The 27910-nt window shown below is 34.9% G+C and overlaps 1 protein-coding gene across 7 annotated transcripts in view; it reads right to left on the reverse strand.

The window, feature by feature from the left end:
• Positions 1–27910, reverse strand: part of ZMYND8 (zinc finger MYND-type containing 8) — a 65890-nt gene that overhangs the window by 21589 nt on the left and 16391 nt on the right. For 5 of the 7 annotated variants that reach the window (XM_085314002.1, XM_085314005.1, XM_085314007.1 and 2 more), the window contains exons 3-12: positions 18974–19122; positions 14625–14843; positions 13775–13888; positions 11182–11274; positions 9925–10012; positions 9299–9354; positions 8204–8281; positions 7237–7352; positions 5591–6072; positions 2017–2157 (exon numbers count right to left, since the gene is read on the reverse strand). In XM_085314002.1, the coding sequence (XP_085170128.1) occupies positions 2017–2157; positions 5591–6072; positions 7237–7352; positions 8204–8281; positions 9299–9354; positions 9925–10012; positions 11182–11274; positions 13775–13888; positions 14625–14843; positions 18974–19122 (1536 nt within the window). The remainder of the gene's footprint in view (positions 1–2016; positions 2158–5590; positions 6073–7236; positions 7353–8203; positions 8282–9298; positions 9355–9924; positions 10013–11181; positions 11275–13774; positions 13889–14624; positions 14844–18973; positions 19123–27910) is intronic. The other 2 variants (XM_085314008.1, XM_085314003.1) reach the window with 1 other exon arrangement.

A 27910-nucleotide genomic window follows, 5' to 3' on the forward strand; every position in this document is an offset into this window, starting at 1 on the left:
CCATGAGCTCATTTTCAAAAACTTTCAGTTTCCTTTTAAGCATGAGAAGGACAGAATTTCAAAAGGAATCAACACACTCAACAGTTCTTATTGAAGGGATCTGAATGCTGGATTTTTAAAAATTCTACCACTCACACACACGTATACATGCATATATATGAAGAAAATCATATAAAGTTTTGCTGTAGAAAATAGCAAATATAGAATTACTTTTAGTTAACTACATGGCAGGATATAAACACAGGCAAAAATGAAAGAAGGTGGGGAGGATGAATACGAGACACTGGGAACCGTATACCTTAACGTATGAAATAAATCTCTATCAAACCAGCAAGGAGGTCTCATTGAAAATACATGGACTTCCAATTTGCCTTATTAATGTCAAACTATTAGTAGAAAGTAGAGTAAAGGGCAGAGAAACCCACTGAGGAGAAATATTCAGATTCTCATCTCCAAACTCTTCACTTTTTTCCATCAGCCATCTAAGAATTTCCACTAATTATTGTTTTAGAGTTGTTCTTCTATCTCTTCTGCCTCTGTCATTCATACAGGGATAGGTCTCACACCGTTTGGAATATATGTATTTTTTCAACTTATCTAGGTATAGTATAGCTTCATCATTCACATAGTCCATTTTTCACTTCAGTCAGTCTACTAGTAACTATGGCTGGCTTGCATCCATTATTTTTCTTTTCTTTCTGCTGAACTGGAGGACAATCATAGGAGCCCTTTAGTTCTCTGCTCAATGTATGCAAGTGTCTTTCTATTCTGGAATTTTACTTCTGTTTTTTAGAGCAAATACCTGTTTGCATTATGCTTGACAATAAGACACAATGACTTACATTTGAAAGCCATACAATTCACAGATGAATCAGTCTTGCACAGCTGATGCTCTCATCTAATGAGAAAGGGCTGCTATTTTAACTCCTATTAAAAATAGCATATTCAACAAAAGAAGCTTCCCTAAAGCTGAACAAATAACTGATATTCTATCTGAAAATGTAGTTATTTTACAGTGCTCCTCATGAATCATTGCGCCAGATTTTCAGTTCCACCCCATTTATTCAGAATATTCTGTGTCCCAGCTAATGTCTCTCATCTGTGATTCACACTTCTTCATCATCACGTTATTTCTTAGGATTTGTTGCAATGAATCATACCTCAGCTAACAAGACAAACAGCTGCAGAAGAAAGATTCTATGGTTATATCAGAGAGCTTAACACTGAAAAACATACTACAAACTTGTATCTACACTGAAAAGACCTGTAGCTCACCAAAAATATGAATTCAGCATTCAAGCTCAAGTCTTCCTGGATTTGTCTAAGMCCCAGGGGCAGAATCCTGTCTCTTCATGAAATATTACAGGAATGTAAGATGTAGCCAGTATTCAAACACTGAACCAGAAGATAGCATTATTGAGGAAACCTATTTACATCGGTTTGGCTTTCAGAACTATTTTACCTAGCTACTACTTACCCACCCCATCCTTCAAAACACCAGAATCCCCAAATTTACTTTTAAGAGTTTCAAGACATCTACTCATTCCTTTCATTTTTATCTCTACCAAGAGGGGGATGGTCCAGCGAGGAAGTGATAGGAATGTGGCAAGGCAGAAGACATCATAGTAAATCCTTAATCCTAACAAGCCATGAGAAAATCTTGCGAACAATTCACTGAAGAGACTGAGGAGTGAAGAATGGCAATGTTCATGTACCTATACAGCCTTTAGAACCTTACCCATTATTTAGAAACATTAATTTGTACAGTCAAAGTAAAAATCATCCCTGAACTACTTCCTTTCATCAACAAGAAACAGTAATAGGAACTTTCAATTCATCTTTAAAAAACAATAAAGAATAGCTCATTTGATGAAACAATAATTACACACATGCTTCGTTTAAAGCCACATGTTCATTTAAAGCCATATACAAGAGAGTTTGTTTATATTATCTTGTACTGACATCACGCATTTTACTCAGCTATGATAGCATTAACTTTCAAAGGTCAAGACTAACCAAGATTAAGATTCAGAATGCTTCCTGGAGTGGAAGTTCTTTCTTGCTTAGCAGAAATTGGTGTTGAAGCTTGAGGAGAGAAAGGTTTGGGGCTGCCTGACAAGCTCCCTGCTTGACCCGTTCTTGTTGGAGCTGGAGAAGCTGAAAAAGCACAAAATTAATAAAGACAGATTTAAAAATAATCAGAATAAAGCCATTTCCACTGGGACAAAACAGCTTTTAAACCCTGTAAAAGCAGGGAAAGGATTTATGTTTAATAATTTCAACTTCATATTATACCTCCATTATAAGTTACAATTATTGCTTTATTATTGGTTTAATAAAAAAGAAACTATACTGAAAATAGTATTATTGCAGCTGCTTTATCAGGGCAAATGTGTGTCTACCCTCAAAAACATTCTGTTTCAAGTTAGAGTTTCTAGTCTTCAAGATTTGGTTATTTTAAATTACTAATAAAGTCTTGACACTCTGAATTGGCACCTTTTTATTTCATTTCTATAGGTAAACATTAAAAAATTAACCTTAGTTTCTAGATACTTTAACAGAGAATTAAAAGCACAATCACAGCAAGTTTAATGAGAACAGCTCAAGATCAGTGACCTAATCTCTCAGATAACGTAACAGGATATTCCTATATATACACACACAGTATAAGCAAAAGCCTATGCTTTAAGTTTTCAAAATATCCATGAAGTAATGCTTCAAAAACATTAATTTTCTGGGATCAGCCAGACAAAAAGAAGCACCTGTAGACAATCTGTTACCTAAAAAAACCCCACAAAAAACAAAAAAAAMCACACCCTTCTTTCTGTTTAATCTCTGCCTATTGCTTTGAATATGTACTCTTAAACTCACTACTGAACTCCTGTTCCTTTTCAGCACATAAAAACACTGTCTATATATTTTCAGATTCCTAAAAGGCAGCAATATATGCTGTTTCAATAACTATTTCCAAATTATTTTCTTCCTTTCAGTCACTCAACAGATGTCAAAATCGATGGCATCTAAACACAATCATTCCTGTGGAACCATACGGCAGTGACACTACTTAATTTCTTTACAGCCAACAAGTAATTTCATTTAAATTTTACTCAGAACACACAGATTCCAGTGCTAGGGCAACTAAGTTTACACACAATGTAAGTATTACAGAAGTTCATGGTTTATAACAGTATTCAGGTAGAAATGCCAGGTGAGAAACTGAATGTTCTAGTTAACTAATCCAGCATTTCCATGTACTATGTGAAAGGGTCAGTAAGGCCTCACAAGAAGTTAGAAAAAATCCCCAGAAATCTTGATAGTCAAGAAGCCGAAGAATAGGGTAATATCTACCATCTTCTTTTACCTTCATACAACAAAACAACTTTAATATGACTTTCTATGATTATGTCTTCTATTATAAAGAAATAATAATGTGGTATAATAAAAGCCCTACATTTTAGGACAAATAACATTATTTGGCAGCTATAGCTTATGCAGGAAAGCTGTTCACAAACATGTTCAGGATAATTTATATATAAAATCATATAAATTGGAAGAGTTTCTCCCAGAGCCAGCAAAAAACTCAAATAATTGATGCAAGTCTAGAGAGTTTCTGAGATTTTCTTTACTTTGTTACAGGAAAATTTGGAAGATGAATTATTCCTATTGACTTGGTATTCTCTATGAGAAATCCACTTATTTTTTACATATTTAAATTTATTACAGTTACTGTGACATCACTTTCATAAGAGGGATACAAAGTTGTGAAGGCAAATTTCCTAGCACAAAATACTTCTGGTACCCAAAGTTAGTTTCATGTCTTATGATTTACTGGCTAGGAAGAGTAAGGTTCCTAAATGGCTACCTGTCAGGGCTAAAGCACACTCTTTTTGTTTTTTGCAGGGCTACTGTCCATCCTGATTTTCATGTTTGTCTGTCTGTTTTTAAGAAATTAAATAACACTAAATAATTTTAAATAACACTATAGAACAGAGGAATAAGCATGACAGTTTTATTTTATATATATATATATATGTTTAACATTAGACTTATCCAGTGGCATGTCTATGTTTTGGCACTGATTTCTCTAGCTGCAATACTGATCTCAAAAGCAAAAATTAACTAAATCTCAAGCTTACTTTTCCTGGCCCCATTTCTCCCGTTCATGTGTGTCCATCAGTAAGTAATACAGGACTAAAAAACATCAAATAGTTTGAAAGAGTCTCCCTCACCTTCCACTGAGGTTACTTTAATATTAAGCTATCTAAAAACAAAAACTTGTAATAGGAAAAAAAAGAAAAAAGAGCTCCCTGAAGATTTATATAAATAAAAAGACAAAGCAAAGAAATATATCATGGCTTTTTCTAAACTTGATTCTTCTTTTGGGTTACAATTTCAAATATAGTAACACGAAATAAATTCTATGATGTTGTCCACRTCAAACAAAGTTTAATTTAGGAAAATTCTGCTCATTGTTGTGCAAGTTGAACTGATTTTTCCAGGCTCCAGATTTTTATATATATATTCATCTATCTTTTACTTGTAGTTTTTAAAAGTTTCCTCTATTCTTTCAGCTCTCAAGGTCAAGAAGTTTCTGCTTCCAAAAGGTTTCAATTTCCACTGAAATTTGACCTACTTACATGCCTGTATCTAAAAAAACTATTTGAAAAGAAACTCTGAAAAACTAGACCCTGCCAAAAGCTGCACCAAAACCATTGGTCACAACAGAAAATTTCAGTCCTTCAAAATCATGCAACATAGAAGTTGCAAAATCGTACATTTAGTCTGAAACAATTATTTGCAATGAAACTATCTATTAGGCTGGGTTAAAAGTTTATCTTCAATTAATTTTAAAAGCATTATCAAAAAAACCCCTCAAACACAGTATTTTCTCTAAAAAAACACAACTCACAACAGACTGATGTAGYTTTCTTTACAAAGAAATCCTTTTAACCAAAACAGAAGTCTTATTAGCAGTCACATTAATGAATATATCACATCATTTTTTTCACATACTGATGGTCACTATTTTATGGATGACAAACGTGAAGTCCCATTCAGATAAAGACATTTGCCTGAATGTTACAAAATTAGCCAGCAGTTGATATGGCACTACACTGTAAGTCTGTGAAGTCCAAATTCTGTACTTGTTAGTCCTTTTTTTTTCTCTTTACCCACTGTGCCTACTGCAACTGTAGTTTTACCATATTTTAGCACTTGGTACTAAATGGGGGAACATTGTGAGCAAATTAAGCTCATTGCCTTGAAAAATCGCTATCAAATTTTATATAGAATATTCCTAATTATTGCAATTCAAGCTTTTTAGTATCTATTTCCACCCTTCCTTTACTTTAACAGTTACAACTATTTCCTGCCATTTAAACTAAAGGTCTTTGGCCACCTTTCAAGATAATTTATTCCTTCTCAGTGCAACAGAAAGGACAGTTATTTCCTATGTGTGAAACTGAAAGATAGCCTGGTCTTTTTTTCTGAAATTTCTTTGTAAAAGGATTAATAACTACATTGGTCTTTGAAAAATACAAACTAGTGCATTTACCAAATGCAGCCAGGTCCCCCCCACCCTTTTTTTTACCTGTATTTTTGTCAATAAAGTCCATGGATTCTTCACTTGCGCTAAAATGACTGGAAGTTGCTTTTTTCTCTGCATCCTGTTCAACATCGGATCCAGTGTGCACTGATGAGTTTGTACTCATTGGTGACCGTGGCATATCCGTCAGTGAAATCCTACGACCGGTACTACTGCTCAGCATAGGCTTGCTCATTAGAATCTTGGGTGATGCTGTCATATCAAAGTTCAGTTTGATTTTCTCTTGTTTGTCTGTCTTTGCAGTTCCAGCAGTTGGGTTTGCAGGGTCTAATAACATTTGGTATTGATTGTTGGGAGTATATGGTGTCCGGAAAGGTGCGTAGTTAAATACCCCAAACTTTCTACGAATGTTATCAACATAAACCTCCATCTCTTGCATTGCACTGTTGAAGATGCTTTTAGTCTTTTTCACAGAAAAAGGAATTTCTTTAGACATGAGGTAGCAATTATTTATTGGAACCCAGGCCCTATATATAAAACAGAAAGATAATCAAATTTAACACTGAGGATTTGACACTGGCAACTTTTCTGCACATACTGATTATTTTTATCCTAACCCTAAGGACAAGCACACATCAGATACTTTCAAAGGACCATGTCTACTTTCCTCTTCTTTTAATAATTCACTGCTTAGTCTTGGTAAATAAGTAAATTGCATGTCTTAGACTACCAGTAACTTATTTCTTCTACTCCAGTAACACATACAACATGAACAAATACTTGTCAAATATGACAAGATATTCCTAATGAAATATTCTGTATAACTGTAAGACCACCACTATTAAACCATCTTTCAAGTTATCATAGTTAGAAGAAAAACAGAAAAAGCGGATTAGAAAGCTAAGACCTCCTAAGCACATTCTTAAAAACATAAAGTTTTATTTTTACGCCCCACACTGGGGGATGAAACTCTGCAATATTAAGAAAATTTTTATCACTAAGTTTTTGACAGACTTATTTTTCAGCCAGAGTCTAAAATCTTGCCTTCCAAGATAAGAAAATTCCAGGAACTTTGACCTAAATATATCATGGCCATATACAATTTTAAAGTACATGTTTTAACAACTGTATAGATTCGTATTTTTGACTCAAGATAAATGAACTAGGACTCATTATGGCTACTCCATCTAAGCAGAGAGTTGACAAATATAGAAAATATGAACTCCTTCCTAGAGCAAAACTGGCACTTGCAACAAGGATTACATTTTCTATTTCATTTTTAAAAAATACAATTCTTTATGGCCCAAAACCACAGTCACAGGAAATAACTTGTATATTGACTAAATATTTAAATATCTTTTTTTATCATGTCTTAAAAAGTTTATTCTAAAAAAACAAACAAATAAAAAGACAGGTAAATTTAAGAATAAATAAATACAGTTTAATTGATATAAAATATGTAATTATGAAATGGTATGTTATAATACACATAATATATGTGTATTACTCTGGCAAAGATGTGATTTTTTTATTCTACAGAATTTATATAAGAAATTAAAACTACATATGCTAGAGTATTATGCAGTTTATCAGGGTTAAGCTTCAAAAGACACRACAGCAAAAACTCAGTACAGAATTATAACAATGATTTCTTAAGCACAGCCAAAGACATCCTTTGGTTAAATTCCCACCTGTCATGTTGGCCAAAGAAACGGGCGTCAACTTGCCCATCTTTATCCCTCAGTGCTTTAGCAGGCCAGAATGGAAAGCCTTTGAGTTTAGCCCAGACCAAAGGGTGAGGATTGCTCTAGAGGAAGAGGCAAACAACAGTAAGAAAATACAAGTAGTTTTACCTTCAAAATCAGGTACACAGCATGACTTTTAAAAATTGTGTGTATTACTTAGATTCAATCAAGACTCAACACATGCAAGGCATTTGCCAAATATATCATTTTAATACATACATGATATATACAAAGAGAGAAAAAAGGAATTAAAAAATTACACATAAATTCTTAAGTATCTTAAATAAACACATCCTAATAGCACTTTTAATTTATTTTTACTTAGTCCCTTCCAAATATTTGCTTAATATAACCTAAATTAGGCTTAATCTTTCAAAATCTCTTATTTCCACTTAGAATACAAAATGATTTGATGAATTACACACTTCTGCTACAGAATCTTAAGAAGCCTTTCCAAGTCTGGTACATTTTTAAAATCAACTAACCTATTAATAGGTCATAAAACAGAACGAAGTCTAAATTCTCAGATCCAAATCTATAGAAACACACACTCATGTTTCAAAAACCTTATCCTAAGTACCACCTACAAACATGAGTAGATATCTTATATTCGATGACAGGGAAACTGACAACTGGTTGTTGACATCCTCTGCGAATAGTTATTTCTGACCGAACCAATCACTTTGTGAAAGCCGAGCAGTCTGAGAGCTAAACATGTTGAGATGATCTTCTGACTCCGCGAAGTGAACAACCGGCAGGCCACCAAGCCACCACAAGCCACTTTGTAAACTAGAGCAGCTTCCCTTGACTCAATAACCACTTCAGATTTAAAACAATGGAGGGATAAGAAGTGGGAGTCAAGTATAAGTTTTAGTTTAATATATTAACTAGACTACCATAAACTTTAACTTACACAAGGCTCACAAAACCAATTCTCTCGTTTTTGGCAAGCAGCTAAATAACATTCCGGACATACTTCAATTTCATTCATCTAAAAAGAAAAAGCAGTTATTGAAGAGCTTAAACACAAACGAAGATATGATCAGTATGATCAGTATTATGGTAGCCTGTCCAGATTACTAACATCAATACTCTGCAAATTCATGGCCATAAATTAACCTGTACAGAGTTTTACTTCCTGCAAAATCAGAGCTTTCAGTGACACTGATCTTTTTCTATACAAGGTGCACATTCCAGTTAATCAGTCACATTTTTACATCCTTCTTCAGACTATACTCTGCCATTTATTCCAGTAGTAAAATACATCCTTACTTTCACATTGTATTTATTCCAATAACAAAAATATCACCTCACTGTGGGCATTTAATTTCATAAAAATTTGTGCAGAATCAAAAATACTTTATTCCTTATACTCATATTACATAAATTAGTTAAGAAATTGAGTTCTAATTATGGCTATTTGTGTGTCAGTTGGCAGTCAGGAAAGCATTTGGCATAAATAGAGTCAAATCATCAGATAAATCATATCAATGAAATATAGGTCAAAAATGCTACCCTTAGAATAGCAATTTGGAGGTAATACAAAATATTATGGATTATCACTGAAATAAAATCAGTGCAAATGATCAGTTAAAAATGGATGCAGTCATTTTTGTATTCAATAACAGGACTTGCATACTGTTATAGCAAATGAAACTCCAAAAATGCATCTATGAACTGCAAGAACTGAGTCTCTTTTTCCAGCTCCAAATATTCATTTAGAAGGCAGGCATACTGCTGAAGTATCCATGTCTCCCTTCTTTTTTCTCCTCACTGAAATTCTGAATTACACATAGCAAATATTCTAATGAAAGACACATTAACAACGCCCTTGCCAAAATCATTCTGAAGGCATCCATGGGTATGCATATCTAAGTATAAGAAAGACTATACAAATTGTATTTATATAATACATATGATACAAAGCATATAATATTTCACTCAAATATCTGAAATAGAATTAATGATTTAAAAATACAGACAGAATAGTTAACTGAGATACACAGACCTCATGCTCACAGATTTTGATGATGACTTTTGCTGTTTGTGTCAATTTGTGATTTCCTGGGGGAGCAATAAAAAAATGCTTTAATCAAAAAATTGTTATGTTAAAATTATAATAAAACAAGATTTTGTTCAAAAAGAAATTTAGATTAAACAGAGAACATCTGAAAAGACAATTTAAAACAACTATATATAGAACTATATATAAATATATCGTGTGGTAGGTCCATCCACACGAGCATAACACACAGTAACTGCTCTCTAAATGTTACTTATTAAGTCTGTTGCAGCCTGCCCACCATTCATATACTCTTCTAAAGTGACCAGTATGTTGTTGTCATTCATTTCCTCAGTGAAGTTTCCTATAAAGTACTGCACCATGCAAAATACTACAATAACACATACTTTCTATTTGAAAATTGTTAAGGTAGAATGAGCAAGTAAAAGCACGGGCAACATTTGGTCCTAAAGATATATGTAAGCCAGTTGTTAAAAAATTCATTTGTGCTGAGGAACTACAGTAATTAACAGGAAGATAATTTCAACCAACTGGAAATCTACAAATTGCTCTATGATCATATTCATTCTGAAATTTTATATTCCAGGAAATAAATGCATATCAATATTTACCCCCATTGTAAATAATGCAGTTGTGCAAAATCCATTTGGCATCAGCCAAAAATGCTTCAGTGCAACCGTACATTTTCTTTTTAACATTCTGGAAAGAAAAAAATCAATATATCAGTGACATCTTCCTGAAGAGCTTTTCTTATCAATTATACTATTGACAGGATTACTTATGTTAGGTAAGACTTATGATTCTAAATACTGAGGAATCTGTCAAATTCAGCGCACCTTTTGACTATCCCAAAACTATATGAATTGTCTAAATGAATTCCAAATAATATGTTATTTAAGTCAGTATCTTAAACTTTTGAAAAAAAATTTAATTTCCTGAAGCAGTATTCCACTCAATGTCTCTGTAGAAAACTAAGTACCTGATTTCTTCTACTATGGTATTACTGCTTCTCAGCATTTGTATTTTTTTTAACTTTTCCAAGACCTAGACAAAATTATAGGCCATATTATATATGACAGTAGGCTTGATTTACCAGTCTACCCACTGGGTAAAGTAGCTTCAAGTAGATAAAATCAATACAGTTGGCTATACCTTTATACCATAAAGGCTTCAGACTTCAACCTCCATTGTAAAGATAGGGAGAAGGAAAACTCTTGGTATCTCCTCACCTTTTCACTAGGTCCTAGCAGAACAAAACTCTGCAATGCTCTGCTCTTCATTAAAGCAGTTGAAAATGGAGAACTTTTTCATAATTTGAAACTTTTAACATATTATTGGACTGAAAAATTGAATTCCTACAGGTCAACCTCTTGACTATTTCCCTTTTCTCCCACACCTCCGGGCACAATGGAGATTACAGTTTATTTGCTGAATGATCAGTAAATAATCAGTCTGCGATGGTCCCTGCATACACACACACAAATGCTTCTAAGACAAATTAATGGAACAATGATCCATTAACAGCAAGTAAACATCACGGTCATATGTAAACTCTGGTTAATGAAGTTTCCCCACATAAGGATTACAGGAATCAGATGGATTTACACAGGTGGACATCATCAGTGTAAAATTTGTTTATTCTCATACTATTTTTACTGAGCATTTGCTGCCAGTTCAAACAAAATCATGGACTCGCTCAGTTAGCAAACAATTATTTTTAAGCCATAATGGGACTAACATTTGCAATAACAAAAACCAGTATCAAAATAATTACAAGCAATATCTCTCCCCTTCCCACCAAACATCCCAGAAATCTTCAGTGCAGCAATCAAATTCAAAGAACCTCTCTTCTTTTGCTTCATACTAACCTTTTCTAACGTACAAAGGTCCATTGGATGAAAGATATATTCTGCATAATCTGGGTGCTGATCCAGTGAAACTGGCTTTTGAAATGGCTCTGTCTGTTTGAAAAAAAAAAACAAACAAAATTAAAAATAAGCAAACTGTTTATTAAAACTGAACTATTTCACCAACCATGTGCTAGTGATTCTTTTTCTAATACTACTTCCAAATGGGGTGTCAGAGAAAATTCTTCGAAGGTAATTAAAAAATTTAGTAAAAAAGAGGAAAAAACACAGGCAGAAAAAGAGGAAATAAATGGTCTAATTTCACTGATTTTTATATATGCTGAATGTAAAGAATTACAAAGTTGAATTTTTCTAAGATGACTTGGTGGAGAGGTAGTATCAAATCAACAAATAGTTGAAGATGGAAGCGACTTCTGCAGATCATTTGGTCCAATCTCCCTACCCCAGCTGGGTCAGAGCAGGTTTTCCAGGACTTTATTCAGTTGTATTTTGAGTATCTCCAAGAATGGAGACTTCACAATCTCTCTGGACCAGTGTTCAGCCACCTGCAGTAGAGTTCAACATCAGCGACGAAGTGTTCTCTTATTCTCAGATGGATTTTTTTCTGTTTCAGTTTGTACCCACTGCCTCTTGTCCTGTCGCTGGGCACCTCAAGTGCCTCTGTCTTCTTTACACTTTCCCCTTAGATATTTACAAACACTGGTAAGCTCCCCTGAACCTTCTCTTCACCAGGCTAAATAGTTTCAGCTCTCTCAGCCTCTCCTAATGACAGATGCTTCAGTTCCTTAATCATCTTTGTGGCTCTAGGAGGACTTGAAAGATTTTTGCAGAAAGAAAGCACCTTTTAAAATCTCCTATTAACTAGGCTCACAATATCTCTTTTTTTCAGACTCTCATTAGAATCCTAACTTTCATAACGATTGTGGTTTGGCAATACAAACACATGCAAATGTTTATCAATGGGGCTCTAGATTTTATTTGCTAATGTAGATGAATTGCAGTTTTCTGAAGATAATCAATTAAAATACTCCGGTAACAGCAGGTTATTAGTTAAGTGCCTAAAGGGCAAAAAATCTCAATAGCGTTCATTAAATGTTATCTTTCTAATTGCATTTTCAAAACACCTTGATTGGGAATTCAATATAAACTAACACTGACACTTTGCTTCTGAAAAACAGCACTTAAAATTTCTAATGGCTCATTCTAATAGCACAGTATTTACCACTTCAGAGTAAAAGAATTCCAAGACCCAAAATTTGTCAGTACTTAAGAGTATCCTTCCCCAAAACCCCTACTATTGTTCTGCTAAAATACTTATCATAGAGAGATCAGAATTGCAAAGAGTCTGCGAGTCTTCACATCTGGTTTCCCCCTACACACACATCTTTTGCTTAGTAGGTAGAAATGCTGCTTTTGCTCCCCTAACTTGAGCAAGAAGGCAAGTTGATAGGAGTTAAGAGAACACTTGACACTTCATCACAAGAACCTCTTTCTTTGATTTACCTTTTTCTTCACACATGAAAACTAGACAAAGCTTCCACAGTGAAGAATGGGGGAAGGGAACAGTTGAAATGTACAGGCATGGTGATTTGAGGAATAAATCTAAGACAGATATGAGGAGAAAGGTAAAAGTCAGATGAAGAGCTTAAGCCAATTTTGCCTACGTAATAAAAATTCATAATTAGCAACTTTATATTGCATGAAAGCTGATGGCACAGGTCTTCAGCATATCAAGGATAATTTCTACAGTTTCATAAGTATATTCTACTTCTCAAGTGTATCATAACTTCTCTGATAAGCACAACTTCTACTGACAAACAGAAGCTAGGTTTTCAGCTTGTATAACCAATACTACAGCAAAGTCTGTGCCTAATCTTCCTGCCCATGTAACCAGATTGGCAAGAGATCCTGCCTTTTTGTTCCCCTGATGCTATGTCAACAGCTCCTTGTATCAGAAAGATGGCCTTGTCCATTTTTGGTGAATGAGAGAAAACAAAGTCCCACTGGAAAGGCACATTGTATTTTCATCAGACTTACTATTTATTTAAGTCCTTCTTCAGTTGCTCAGTTAATTCCAATAGCTTGTATAGGAACACTACATGAAAAGATCTCAACTTCTGTTGCCTAGGATGCACACTGACATTGACATTATTACAGACTTCCTAACCACAAGCAGATTACTTAATCTCTCAGTGTCAGGTTTTCCAATCAGAAAAGGAAAGGACATATAAGAACATCTAAGAACCATCTACATTGTGAGGACAAATCTGTTCATACTTTAACATAGACAGACACTATTTGGAATTTCAGGGGAAGAGTGCAAGTAGAACAAATAAGCAGAAGAGCCATACTGCTACTACAAAGATGAGCCAAACTGGATCATAAACATTCTCCATAAATTGCATCAAAAAACTACATTTTAAATACACTCTAATTCAATACATATAGTCTAAACTAATCTGTCTGTACTGGACAGGTGGCAGACAACACAGCCCAACAATTACAATCTGATAAGTAACCTAGGATGATGACAGAGCAAAATCCAGTATCATGACGTTCAAATGTAAAATAAATAAATAAATAAAATCCTTACCCCTGGCTGTTTCATTTTCTGTAGTGCAAACTTCAGTAAATATGATAGCTGTTCAATGGTGAGCATTGTCATAGCTTTACTCTGTGTTTCTATGCATTCTGCTACAGTGATTTTCTAAAAATTAAGATTACAAAATATTTTATTAGTAAACCTTTCTAGGTGAATTTTTCTCCATTAAAACATTTCAGCATTATTCAAATGGAAGATAGTAACTATCTCATAAGAAACCCAACATTTCTGATGATGCAGCATAAGTTCTTCAGATACGTGTTTTATTCCATTTTAATTCAAGTTATGTCAACAAAAGCAATGTAATTAAGCAATGTTATTTTCACTGAAGATGTTACGATGCTAAGTACTCTTTCCCAAAGAATCACTCAAGATGAATAGTTAAATTCTTCCTTAGTCCTACAGAAACAAATAGTAGTATTACCCATTTGTCTAGGTCGATCATACAGTGCAAATTTTTTGTGCACTGCTGCAGAGCTGATCAGCCCACTAGTAAAAGCATAAAGTAAACTATTCAAAACTGTAGAATGTTTTCAGAATTAGAGGTGCCTGATGAAAAGATGACCTTCTGGAATGGCGCCTTCTCTAGAGATGGGAACAAAAAGGAGTGTGAAGATTCACGGTAAGAAGGCAAACACAATCCAGGCAGACATGCACACACACACACGCATGTGCACACAAAACAGGGAGGCAGCAATAGGTATCTCCTTTCTTGCACAAAGCATTTTGGTTCCTTTCCCAAAAGACAATTATAAGAATAAATTAGAAAAATCTAGGAGTTTTAAAAGCTGCTTAAATCTCATGAACAAAAAAAGAAATCCATTCCTTATATCCAACTAACCTCACATTCTGGGCAAAACCAATCCCCCTCTGGTTCCGCTGTCAGTTTCAGACACTTAGCATGATAAACCCGAGGACAGAGTTCACAGCAGAGGACTTGGCCTTCCCGATGACAAACCCAGCAATAGAAATCATTCCGTCCATCCTGTGGTACAACATCAACAGGGTCTGTGGTGAGTGGCTGCTTCATATAGTAAAACGGACCATGTCTTAGTTCTGACTGAAATGTAGGCAAGAAAAACAGGTTTGGTTTCAAAACAAATTTGCATTTTTCAAAAAATAATATTCATAATATATAAACAAAAAGCAGTTTACAGAGCTTAATTAAAATTTACGTAGGTACAGTATCTTAYTTATTTCACAAAATCATTCATGAAGAGGTTTATGTTATATTCAGGTGCCAAATGCTGGCTTAAATTCAAGACTGAAAATAACTTTATGGCAAGTGAGGGGATCAAATGCACATGTAAATCAAACTAAAAAAAAAAAATAAATAAAGATGATTTTATATTCAAGGAAAGAGTAGCATTTAGAGGCTATAGGTCTCAACAGTCTTAATTCCATACAGCTTACAAGTTAAATATTGCAAGATTTTTTGTGGTGGCTAAACCTGTGATAACTGAAGAACTCATAACTCAGTCCTCAAACAAGAAGTTGAACACTTTACAAATCTGATCTAAACTGCAGTAGTTTACAACATTGTACAATAGGCAAGTGCTGATTTTGGATAATAAGGCAATTTGTAAACTAGGATAACACAGAAGCAGATTAACATCCTGTTCTGCCACCTCTGCCACAAAAATAGGAACCCTTAGAGAGATTTAATCCACATGCAAATGTATACCAGAATTTAAGACTTTAAACTTCCACAGCTTTGCCTGCACCAGGAAAGAGCATTAACTTTGAAAAATTACACAAACTGGTCTCTCAAATGAGTCCAAAACTGCTCAAAAAAAAAAGAAGCAGACAAGCACAAGCCAAAATGGGTCACCAGATATGTAAAGTTCATTAGATCAAATTTGAAGAGCTGCTAATATTTTTTGGAAAACTGTGTATGTGAGTGGGAGGGAACAACATAATATTTATAATTTACAAGGGAATTTTATTTTCTGTTTGGTATTAATTATAGAGATGGTCTGCTGAGGAAGGAAAAGTGGGAAAATCCTAAGCTTTAGGATTTTATTTTTTTGTTTGATATAAAACCATATGCTCATGACATTACTTGTAACTACTGAACTGGCTGCTTACAGTTTGCAGAACTATTCTGTTTTGTTCACTGGTGATTTTGCATGCTTCCTACATCATTTACGCATTTGCAGGCTCTTAGACCCTTGAGCTGTTACATGCCCATATGACTCCAGAGAATAAAGCAACCATATGCATGTTCTGTACCTTTGCAGCATCTTGTACAAAATCAGTCACACAGGACATAAACTAAAGCCACCAGAAACTACCATTCTACCAGCTTAAACTGTGATTATTTTACATATTTAAAGTTACAAAGGACAAGGCCTTTCAGAAGGAAGGTTCTGTGAGAACCTGTGGAATAAGATGGATGGCATTAGGCCTTACCCACATTTAAATTTGTTACTATTCCAATCATTAAAATCTAGATACAAAGGCATAGGTAAACCTGAAGTAGAGAATGGAAAGTTGCAATTTACAGTGAAGCAGCATGTTTTGTTTGCAGTTATATACACCACAGGTGTGAAACCAATTATCTCAGTAGGGTATACTTGGAGATACAGCTATGGGGCATTGTCCTCAACCACAGACAAAGCAAATTACTGTAAGAATTTAATATGTACTGCAGACAAAGCAAATTGCTAAGAGATTTTAATACGTATTCTGACTTTGATATGGGTATAAGCAGGAAACCCACATGATTACTAAAAATCAAAGATCTTGTTTTAAAACAAATATTCTGTAAATCCATTACACAGAAATGAGCATCATTATTTCTAAATAGACTAGAAGTCCATATTTCCTAGAAGATGGGAGGAATTGATTTTCTATTTGAGGATGCTCACATCTTTTAGACATCTATCACCTTAATTCATCTGAGACATGTTTAAGGACAAAACAAAGGGTTAGAAATGAGACTCAAGGCAGTCATGAACACCAAAACTGAAGGACTAAAAATGAATCACTCAATCACTAACTTGAAAGTTAGGAAAGGAAAGCTTTTCCCCCCCTCAACATTTTCACAACTATCCATTTCAAGCTAAAATAGGTGGTAGCTTGTTTTTAAGTCTTTAATAAAGTCAGTATGACCTTTATAACAACACAGAAAACTGAAGAAAAACACAACAGTATTGTAGTATTATTTTGGGGAAAGAAAGTTACTACTTTTATTCTGTTCAAATTAATACTGAAGCAAGGTAGGAAAACAAGCTGCCAACTTCAAATACATGATAACTGACCAATTAAAAGTCAGATTTTCCTGACTTTTTAACCTGTCTTAGCTAAATTCTTCAATCAATAACTTCACTTGTTAAATATTTTAAATACCTGTTGGTACCACTCTGAAGATGTTACTGCATCCATAACATGTAAAACAAAGCATCATGCAACTCTAATTTTAGTTGACTGTTTCTTGAAATACTCTAAGGTGAAACTTTTTAGTGATGTTGATGTTTTAGTGACCCACCCCAAAATGGATTCATTGGCCAATCAGAATCACAGCTAACAGCTACATTACACCTGAAACCTAGCTTGACAGCAAAGCAAGTAACTCTATGCTTAGCTCACATCTGCTCAGCAGTAAAAGAACCTCTTATACACCAGTCTATCTTAGACTTTATAGCAACTTCTGCTACTATAAAGAGCAGCGTTTTGTACCTGTTTTAGAAACAATTATCTCCAAGCATGCCCATTTCATATTGGCTAGACATGCAAGATGATTTGTAAATCAAAGCTAGATAAAACAAAACACAATATGTTTTATTGCTAACTTCGATAAATAAAGAAAAATAAATCAGTCTGCTTCTTTTTGTCATGAGATATACGATTTCAATCTGTCCTATACAATTTCAAATCTGAGATATTTGGGAAACAGAAAAGGATTTACTGAGGGGAATGTATTAAATTTCAATACTTCCAACTGTGCTTTCGCATGTTTTTAAATGCACAAATAAACACTAGAAATTTGCCCCAAGATTCAAAAACCACTGTTCATATAACTGTCTCTACACTGCACAGTTAGAAGCTCAGATTTTCAGCAGAGCAAACCTCCCCTCCCCGTAAATGTCCAGGATGTGGAGGAGTTTATACAGCCTGCAGTAAAATCCATGCCCATTGAACTAGCTCACTACACCTACTATTACTAGACCTCTCAATTACCCTTAAATAGAACACTCTTGACACTGAAAGTTCTGTGGCCACGCCTGATCTATTCACAGTCTTTGTTCTTGAATAACCACAGTAATCAGGAATCTCATTTTCTTTTTTTAAACAGTGCAATTGTACCCAAATAACATTTCACATGGAAACTATTATACTGGGAGTAGGTGCCTTAAACTCAGAGAACTTAACTCTGTGTTTATATGACACTTGCAAAATGCATTGTTTTAGCACACAGAAGTGCTTCAAACACAAAGGTATGTCATCTACAAATCAGACTAAAAACAGTTTCAGTAGTGCTAAAGATTGCTTTGTATGCAACCACTTTCAGGATGACCCAGAGGCTTTACAGCATACGAATTCAACACAGTTCATAAAATCTTTTCACTTTCATCATACAATGAATCACCAATTTTCAAAGTCTTCTGGAGTCAACCTCTTCTAAGAGCTAAAACAAATGCTACAAATTCAGTATTCAGAGCATGTCAAACACAGTGTTTTCACTCTTTATGTCTGAAACAAAACCCTCGAATCATAGAATCAGTAAGGTTGGAAGGGGCCTCTGGAGATTATCTAGTCCAACCTCCCTGCTCAGCAGGGTCACCTAGAGCATGTTAGACATATCTTTCTTAATCTGGGATATCATATCCTAGTGAATGTTTCCTTATTAATAATTTTAATTAATAATATATATTTAAAAAGCAAATTTGTATATATATTCCTTAATAATCCCTTTGGCCAAAATTCCTTTTATTGGTGAAAGGTATTTTATTAGCTTTACAAAATAAATAAAAGAGACACAGGTGCTCTTTCTCATATAGAACTAAAAAGCCCCCAAAGACAAAAAGAACAAAGTAATGTCAACTCCTACAGCTACCACATTCAAGAGTACAGATTTCTTACAATACAAATATGGATCTTATTAAAGAGAAAAGAGCTCCTGATCAGCTATCTCTATATTCTTCATTACTACCTATCCTAGCACATCAAGACTAGGACTTCCTTTACCTGCTCTTTGTTATTAATGTTCAATAGACCAGGTTTCTTTTTCTTTTTTATAGGGCTTGTTGATGCATCCTGTGGKGAGTGGCCATTGGAGGAATGTGGAGGGCTGGGAAACTTCCTTTTTTGTGCTGTGCGTTCAGCAGAGCCAGGATCTGTAACAAATACAAACAATGTAATTAAAAAATTCATAAACCAATTCATAAATTACGTAACGAAAAAGTCGTTCACTCAAAGTTATAGTTTGTCGTTCATACTCCTTCACTGAGCAGACTAAAAATTCTCAGTTACTTTTTACCCAGTCACAAAACTGGAAGCAGAGAGTTGGCTATGCAATGCTACACCTCCTGTTACGAAAATTCTCTACAGTCATTCAGATGAAGATTAAGTATTTTTTATTTCCCCAAGTAATCTCATCTTAAGTTTTAGTACTTTTAAAAACATATCAACAATTAAATTCTGTAGTTTAGCAGAGTACTGTTCCATGCCAACTTACACCCTTTAAAAGCTAAAAACCCCACAATATTAATAATCCAGGACAGCTTCAGCTCGTGCATTTTGGAACCTAGGGAATAGAAGTTAAATACTTGGTAAGTGATGAGGTCAGACTTTCATTCCTTGTATTTAAATAAATTTACTGATATGTTAATAGAAAAACTGCAACTGTCCTATACTCTGAAAATAAATATTCTACATCAGATATTCAGCCATTTGTAGTGCCTGCTTATTGGATGGTAAAATGACAAAATTAAAATTAAGATCACATGACTTCCACACAAGTAGTAACTTGGACAGCTAGACAGAGTAACAAACAAAGTAAAGTAACTTTTCAATGTCCCTCACAGTCAGAGCTCTTACCCACATCAAGCAGCAAACTGAAGGAGTTTGTTAAGTCACAGCTTCCATCTATGCTACAAATTACTATTTGTTACTAACAAAGCTGGCAGACGGAACATGTGCTTTTGCTCAGTTGCTCCATCATAATCTGGCATCTTAGTGCAAACTTATTAGGGGGTTTAAACACCCCCCCACACACACACACACAGATTTAAGTAGACTTGGTGCGTGCATATATTGCCTTCTGCTGTTTGGTCATAGGAGCACCATCCTGTAGCAGAGAAGCAGGCAGAGTGCTGGATTTGTCTACATCTGAAATCACCAGAGCTGAACTTGTCAGAGCTCATCTGCCACATCTCTAAGCAGCACATTTATTACTGAGTTTAAGAACCCCAGTTAAGAACTGCTCCTAACCACCAGATCAAGTTCCTGAAAAGTTCATGCTGCAGAAAGTCACTTTCAAGTGACTCTGAACCGCGTTCTATGAAACTCGCACAAAATTTAAGAAATTAAGACACAGCTCCATCAGTTTGTCCCAATGAACATCTATTATGTTCATCTTCACATCTGCTTCACTCCTCCAGTTATTCTAAATATTGAGTTCTTTTCGGATTTTGAATCCATCTTTATTTTTATTTGATCACTATCTTGTTTTCATTAGAATACTTAGGAAGAATTATTTACAGGCTTAGAAGATTTAATACATTTGAAAAAGTCACCTTAGGTAAAAACATGAGCATATGCAACTTCATTTCCTCAGAACAAAATTTAAATGATTCCTAATAAATATGGAAAGTTCAGCTCAATTACAATTAACTTACTAACATTTTTCAAAAGAAACAAGTATACAATCAGCTGCAAAAGACGATCAGAGATCTGTGAAACAATCTTGACGAAACAAAAATGAAAACTGTTCATCAGACTTTTAGATTTGTTTAGCTTTTCCTTAAACTTGTCATACATACTAATTAAAATGATAGATAAGACCCTTTGGTGGCAGAAGTCATCGCTAACAAAGTGACACAACTGAATCTTTCCCAAAGTCATTCTCATGTTTTCAATCTCCTATTCACTTGTGCTATTGCAATTGTTTTCATGGCTGTGCAGTGAACAAGTGATTAATAAATTTGCCTGAAAAATAACTTCTGAGTAATTTTTTTCCACAATTCACTGCACAGCCACACAAATACTCATACTGGCATCAGTGAAGAAGTTATGCAAGCAGCAAAGAGAAGAAATGACACTTCAGAGGGTAATATCACTTCGAAGGTTTTTGTCAAATGACAGCTTTTGACAGCTGTTATAAAGAAGTCAAAGTCAATCAAACTGCTGGTTGCCATGCTTCAATATACCCTCTCTCCTGGATCTCCCTTTCAGGGCTCACTCAACCATAGCCTGAGTTGTATCAGGTAGCCAAGTCACCAAAATTCATTGAAACACTTCACCTAAAGTCTTCAATGAGCATCACAGCTAGAAGAAAAACAGACTAACTCTATCAGCTTCTCAGGGGGTCTAAGAATGCATGTCTATTATCAATAGTTCTAAATTCATTATAAAAACGTCTACTGAAAACTACTGAAAATTCCCTGTATGGAAAAATACTGAAAATCATGGAACTAAACCACTTCACATAGGCAGCAGACAAACATCTTTTCTCCATAAATACCTCCCAACCAGACTTTAACTATTTATTAAGGTAATTTTGTTGAGCTACAAGACAGGCTCCAGCTTTCTTCCATCCTCCCCCAAAAGTACTTACTATAATTTTATTACAAAACCTCCACAGATGCCAAAAAGCTGCAATATAGTATTGAATACGTGCAGATAATATAGGTAATATTTTTTTCTCATAATTCTTTGTATCTTACTTTATCCCCAAATGACACCATCCTCATTAACAKCTTCCATTTATCCCTGTGTGAGGAAGATGCACATGCGTTCTACATCCACAGGGCCAAAAACTGAATTATGCTTTTATCATCTTAATCATATTAGGCGGTTAATATTCCCAGCCTTCTACTCCACCTGTAGCAGATGTCCTTGAACTGCAGCAATTTTTAGCCCAGGCTACTAATTAAAGTTGGGCTGAAAACTGAGGCAGCCTAGATGCTCATTTAGAAGAGAATCAGATGTCTGTCTTAGAAGCAACAACACTCACTAGAGAAGCTGGCAGATGGTTTGAGGGGGTAACACTTCAGGCAGCTGATTTTAATCCACTGCCACATGTTTGTCAGGGCCCTCTGTAAGCCAGACTAGTCAAGAGTCCCATCTCCTCCCAGATTTCATTCATCTCAGGTAACACGTGTTCCTCATTGCCTGTATTAATCCCTAGTACCTTCAGGAGTCTTTACAGAGGTACCCGAATTTGAACAGCTGTCACCCTAGTCTGCCTGTATAGCCATTAGCAAGAGAGAGGTGCAGGCAGAGCATAATTTACATCTTCAGGATCTCCAGACTTACCTCCTGTTGTTCTGGCAGTTAAGGGCAAGTATGCTCCCAACTTAGGTGCTTCAGTCAGAAAACCGAGGTTATGTGGACTGAATATAGGTCAGTGAGTTTATACCCATGAGCCTGTACCAGTGCAAGAGGAAAAGCCTGGAGTGGCTTGTCAGAACAAATCCAATATAATTCACTTCAACACAGCAAAAACCTACATGGCAAAGCTGCAGATATCAAGTAATGTGTCCTCTGACATTTCCTCTTTAGACATTCTTAAGAGTGAGCTAGAACACCACAGTTATGCTGAAAACTGTACTCAGAATAGTCTTCTGTCAAACTGAAAAGTTACTAGCATTCAAAAATAAGATAATATGTCACATGGTATCAATCTTAGAAGTGTCTTCTTTGTGTCTGTAAGCACAAAGAAGAACTGGATTAGATTTCTACATGATTTCTGTGTTTTATGCATATGCAGATGGAAAACTCAGCAAGAAGTAGAAAATTGTCTGGAATAATTGTCTGCACAAATGGAGACAAGATCAACAAGCAGAGCACATATCTCCGATTAAAAAAAATATCTGAGACAATAGAAGAGCAATAACTGACTATAAAACAGTGATTTTATTGTGTTGTGAAAAAGGGTTAAATGACACTGATGTAAAAATAAGAGTGAAAAATATGATGTAATCTTAATGTTAACCTTGAAATGCTTGCTTATATGCTTAAGTTTATTGAAAATAACATATTATTTGTTTAAAGAGTCAGACTGAGTGGTGAAAACAAAGCAATGCCAATCTACAGACACCCATGATGCCACACAATTACTAACATAGCAAAACTTAAAAATACGCTCAGAAAACGAAGCATTTAATTCTATTCATGGTGCGAGCTCAAGAAGTGATCCAAAAGGATGTTTCTAGACTAAGTATATTTCTTGATCAACTGCATAGGATATTCACATGCTTGGGAGCAAATATGTAGAAAGATAGAAAAGGTGTAGTGCAAGACCTTCCTTTTGTGCAAGAAGCTGTACTTGTCTTCAGTGAGCTGCGAAAACACCGATCTTATCTATTATAGCTAATAATACATTCTTTTCAGAGGGGACTAGCTACATGAAAAATGTAATTCTTACCTAATAAGCTGTGAACAATATCATTTTTTTAATTCCTGGAGCTTTTAGCTTATTTCCTCCCCTAAAATACAGGTCTGCATAGGAAAGAGCAATGATTTTGATTTCTTTCTATGCAATGCTAGAGAAGATTTAGTGCTACGTGATGATTTTTGATTGATCAAAAGCATGGTAACATACATCTAGCTAATGACTAAGAATCAAAAAATCATAAATATGAAAATATCACTGGAAAACATTACTGAAAGCCACATAAAAAAAGATAAAACTTAAGTGTGGGAGGGAGAAATTTAGGAGCATTTGTCCATCTTCAATTTTTTTTCATCCAAAATATCTGCACTAGGTTAACTAAACAAGTAATTTTGGTAGTACTGGTAAAAATACCTGCCACTAGAGTTATGTAGGCACAGCTATTTCAACAGTTTTGCATACTAGAAGCTTAGCATTGTCCATCAGAAACTTTTCTGATGACACATCATAAAATCTTAAAATTTTTCATGTTTTAAGTTATTTTTTGACACTCCTCCCTCTCCCTCACTATACTTGTAGCTAAGATCTAGAATCAGCTATGTTCTGTCATGTTCCAGCCTGAATTAATCCAAAACATTCTGTTTGAAACCATCACTGTTACTTAAATGACTTGTTTCAATTCAAATGAATCTGGCTCATGGATTTTCAGGGCCAAAATTCAGATTGATTTGACAACATGAAGAATTGTCAGATAAGGTATGCCACCTTTAAGTGTGAAAAATATAATGTCTGTTCCCTTCCTCACTGAAACAATTATATCAACAAGAATCCTAATATAGATACAACCATGCTGACAGAAGACTCACTTTTTCAGCTTAGCTAATCACATACAGAAGATGGCAGAAGAACTCCTTTGGCTGGCATATGCTTCATATATTCCTAGAGAGCTGAGCCAATAGAGCTATACTGGAAGAAACATTTTAGCATCTGTCAGCTAAACCAAAACCTGCCATTTAACCAAAAGTGATCAAACTGAAAACCAAAACAAGTTCTGGATTTTACTTTTTCCTCAAATTAAAAGAGAGGTTATTCAGCATAGGAACCATTTGAACTCACAGTGATCAACATCATGCCGTAATTTTTCTCAGCTTTCCATCACCATGGGACACAAAACATGTACATTTTAAGTCTTTGTTTCTTCACTATAAACTCCAGCCCTCAAGAGGGTCTTTCTGCACATTCCAAAGTGAAGTCATAACTAAAATACTCGTACTGTGAAGTGCTGACCATGCCTTTAATACATCTTTTCCCAAAGCAGAGATCTGTAGAATTGTATCTCTCTACTGCAAACAGCATCCTGAAAGTACTTGCAGAACCATATTTGCCTCAGTCTCTCTCCTGCAAATCCCTCACCATAACTTGTTGAACAGATGAGCATTTCTTTCCTGACTGTTCATATACAAGCACAGCTTAACCAGGAGGGTAAAAAGAGAGTGCTGTTGGACTTTTCTGCCCTTTGACTTCCATTTCTTACTCTCAGCCACAAAACTGCCACCAGTACTGCACAACAGTTTTCCCTCAGCTCTTCAGCCTCAGATTGTGGGGATTACAAAAGAGCTTCTGTGATATTGCACATGGTGCCTCAGCTCAGGTAGGATAAAAAAAAATGGGATGTAAAGTTTCAGTTCTTCACTACTGGCCTGCCTCCATAATGTGACCCTTCTTCTGTTTAAATGCTCTTTTTCCCCCTACATTAACTAATTCAGGGTCCAGTTAACAAACCATTACTGGCTAAACCAGAACAGAACTATGATTCAGTCATAGCTGAATCCAAACTGAAAAAAGTATGGATTCAACAGTAATTAAACCAAAGTAATAATGATCACACAGACATATGTACTTAGTTAACTGTTTTTAAAAGCATTCAACCAGTGTATTTTTCTTGTGTAGCTGAAATCTGAGAATACCAGGGATTTTCAGATACACTAGCAGTGATTCATAGGCAACATATGAAAACAAACCTAAAATATATATCTTTTACAACTGACAAGTTACTGGAATGCACAGAGATTTTCTTGAGGTAATATAAAAAGTCACTGAAAAAAAAACTAAGGAACAGAAAGGAAAATGGCAAAACACAGAACACAGTCATTTTCTGCCAGATTTAGTTGTGCTAATTAAATAGGCTAATTCCTTTAACTATCACTGTATGTTGCCACCTTACCGATCTGTGAGGGGCCTAATCATATGAACCATCAGTCAAAATCAGAACAATAACATCCACTGAATCTGTCTGAGTTACAGTTTCCAATTCTAATTAAGAATGCTCTTTTTTTTTTCTTTGAGAATTTCTTTCAACAGCAGTGCCCAATTAAGCAACCTCAGCCTCTCCTTCGTCCCTGGCTCCTCTAACTGCACTAGCAGAGTTTGTGTAGTTATGCTGTGAACCAGATTAAGAAATTTATCCATAAAATAACCTGTTTCGAGGAAAGCTAATTTTTAACATGGATGATCAGTTCCCCAGTGTAGTTTCTTTTAACATTTTTTACTTTTACAAAGTGAAACAAATCAAAGAGAAAGAATGAGAAAGACCATCCAGTAACTTGGTAAGCAGTATACTTATCTTGGAAGTGGATTCAAGTTTCGGCTCAAAAAGGAACATCAAGACTGTGTGTCTTTCATGTCAAGCAAATACTTCAGAAAATGTGTTTAACGAGAAAGCATAGTCTCCTTTCGGAGAGTGTCTCACCTATGCCACTTCAACTGACTGGCAGTCAGCACACATCCCTGCAATCTCTACTGCTGCTTCTAAAAAAATTCTTGTCATATACTGAGCAAGTCAACATGAACCACACTTTTCACAAATGTGCACCAATTATATACCCACCATTCCTAGCTGAAAACATGAGATCTGACTTGCAGTTACTGAGCAAAGACATATGAAATGTTCTGTGTACTAAATGAAGGGCCTTACTGAAAAATAATAAAATGATCATTTCATTAAAGATTAACCAATTGTACAGCTGAATTAGCTTGCCAAGCAATCTTGCTGTACATGTTGCCTGATTTCTGAGTAATTTTGCCTTAACATTATTTTAAAATTGTGTTCCACTGCTAAGAAAAAAAAAAAGACACTTCAAATAACCTTTTAAATTCTCATTAAAAACTACTTGCTTTTCATCACTAGTTTATTATTAATTGCTCTGTAATTTTGCCAAAGTTGTCATAAGCACTTACATGTGTTCTCTCAAAACCATCCACTGGGGAATGAGAAGCTAACCAGAGCTTCATGTAAAGTTCAAAATCATTGTTTCCACGTGCCATCATGTGACTACTGCTCCCATGAGACAGAATAAAACATACTTAAACCCTAAAGCAACTTCACCTTCACACTTTATGACTACTTTGAACATTCAATTTCCTATGATGATAATCTAGTTTTTAAGCAATAAACTACCATACTGACAAATACAAGGAAATCAAGCCTATTATAAAAAATATATATGTTCATGCTGTATCTGAGATCTCACTTTTCTGCATTCTTTAGCCCATAAGACCATGACCATATCTTCCATCTTCTTACAATACACTGCCAAGTACTGTATTGTAAGCATTCAATAACAATGATCCCTAACAACTAATTTAGAAGCTCCTTTATCTCAATAGAAGCAGGTACTAACATAGAAAATGCCTATAAGCAAAATGTCGTTTTTCTTGCTTCTTCCATGATACTCAAATGCAATTCTTTCTGTAAGCAAGTAACATAAGCGTGTCATACTGTAAGAGAATGCAGCATAAACTGGTCAGTATTGAAGATTTATTAGCAGCAACATATACTTTAATTTCTAAATGCAGATATACAGAGTGTGAAAGTTAGAAAACAAAACTAAACAAAACAAAAAACCAGTAACTTAACTATTCCAGGAATAGTTGCTGGGTGTTTTTTTTTTTTAATTTAAGAACTTAAATGCAACCCAAATTAATCCAGACTAAAACAAAAATTTAATGGTATCGATCATTGGAATCCACATACAGATTTCTATACATCTAACTAAAATACCGTAACTACACTTGCACTAGTTTCTCTAACATTAAGGTCTTAGCTAATGAACGCTCAAATTCACAGTAGGTTACAGAGATCTAAGTTAAGGCTTCATAACACCCCTCTACAGATGCACTTTCTTCCCTTTCCCTTCCTTTAGCACTGCTATTTGTTCAACCAGGAAGCAATATGGCACAGWTAACTGATACGGCCAAAAAAACAAAACCATCAAAAATTGATTTCTTTTCAATTGAACCAGCATGCCAACAAGTCACAAGGTGTCAGTGCCAGTATAAAGGAAAGGGATAGAAACCCATGGCTGATATGGAGAGCAGCAGCTGACCTAACTCAATTGTATTGCTTTACCACATGTATCCTCAGTTCAATAGATAACAAGACAGTTAGAAAAAAACTGAGTAAATTAGTCTTATCATATGTCATCATTTTCAAATTCAATCTTGCAAAAAGGTCAAGCAAACAGAACTGTTTCCCCCCAAAAAACTGTGGAAATTGCAGGAAAAAAAGC

Source organism: Rhea americana, unplaced genomic scaffold (assembly GCF_003343005.1).
Source record: "Rhea americana isolate MKP2758 unplaced genomic scaffold, rheAme1 scaffold_4, whole genome shotgun sequence".
Classification (NCBI taxonomy): Eukaryota; Metazoa; Chordata; class Aves; order Rheiformes; family Rheidae; genus Rhea; species Rhea americana.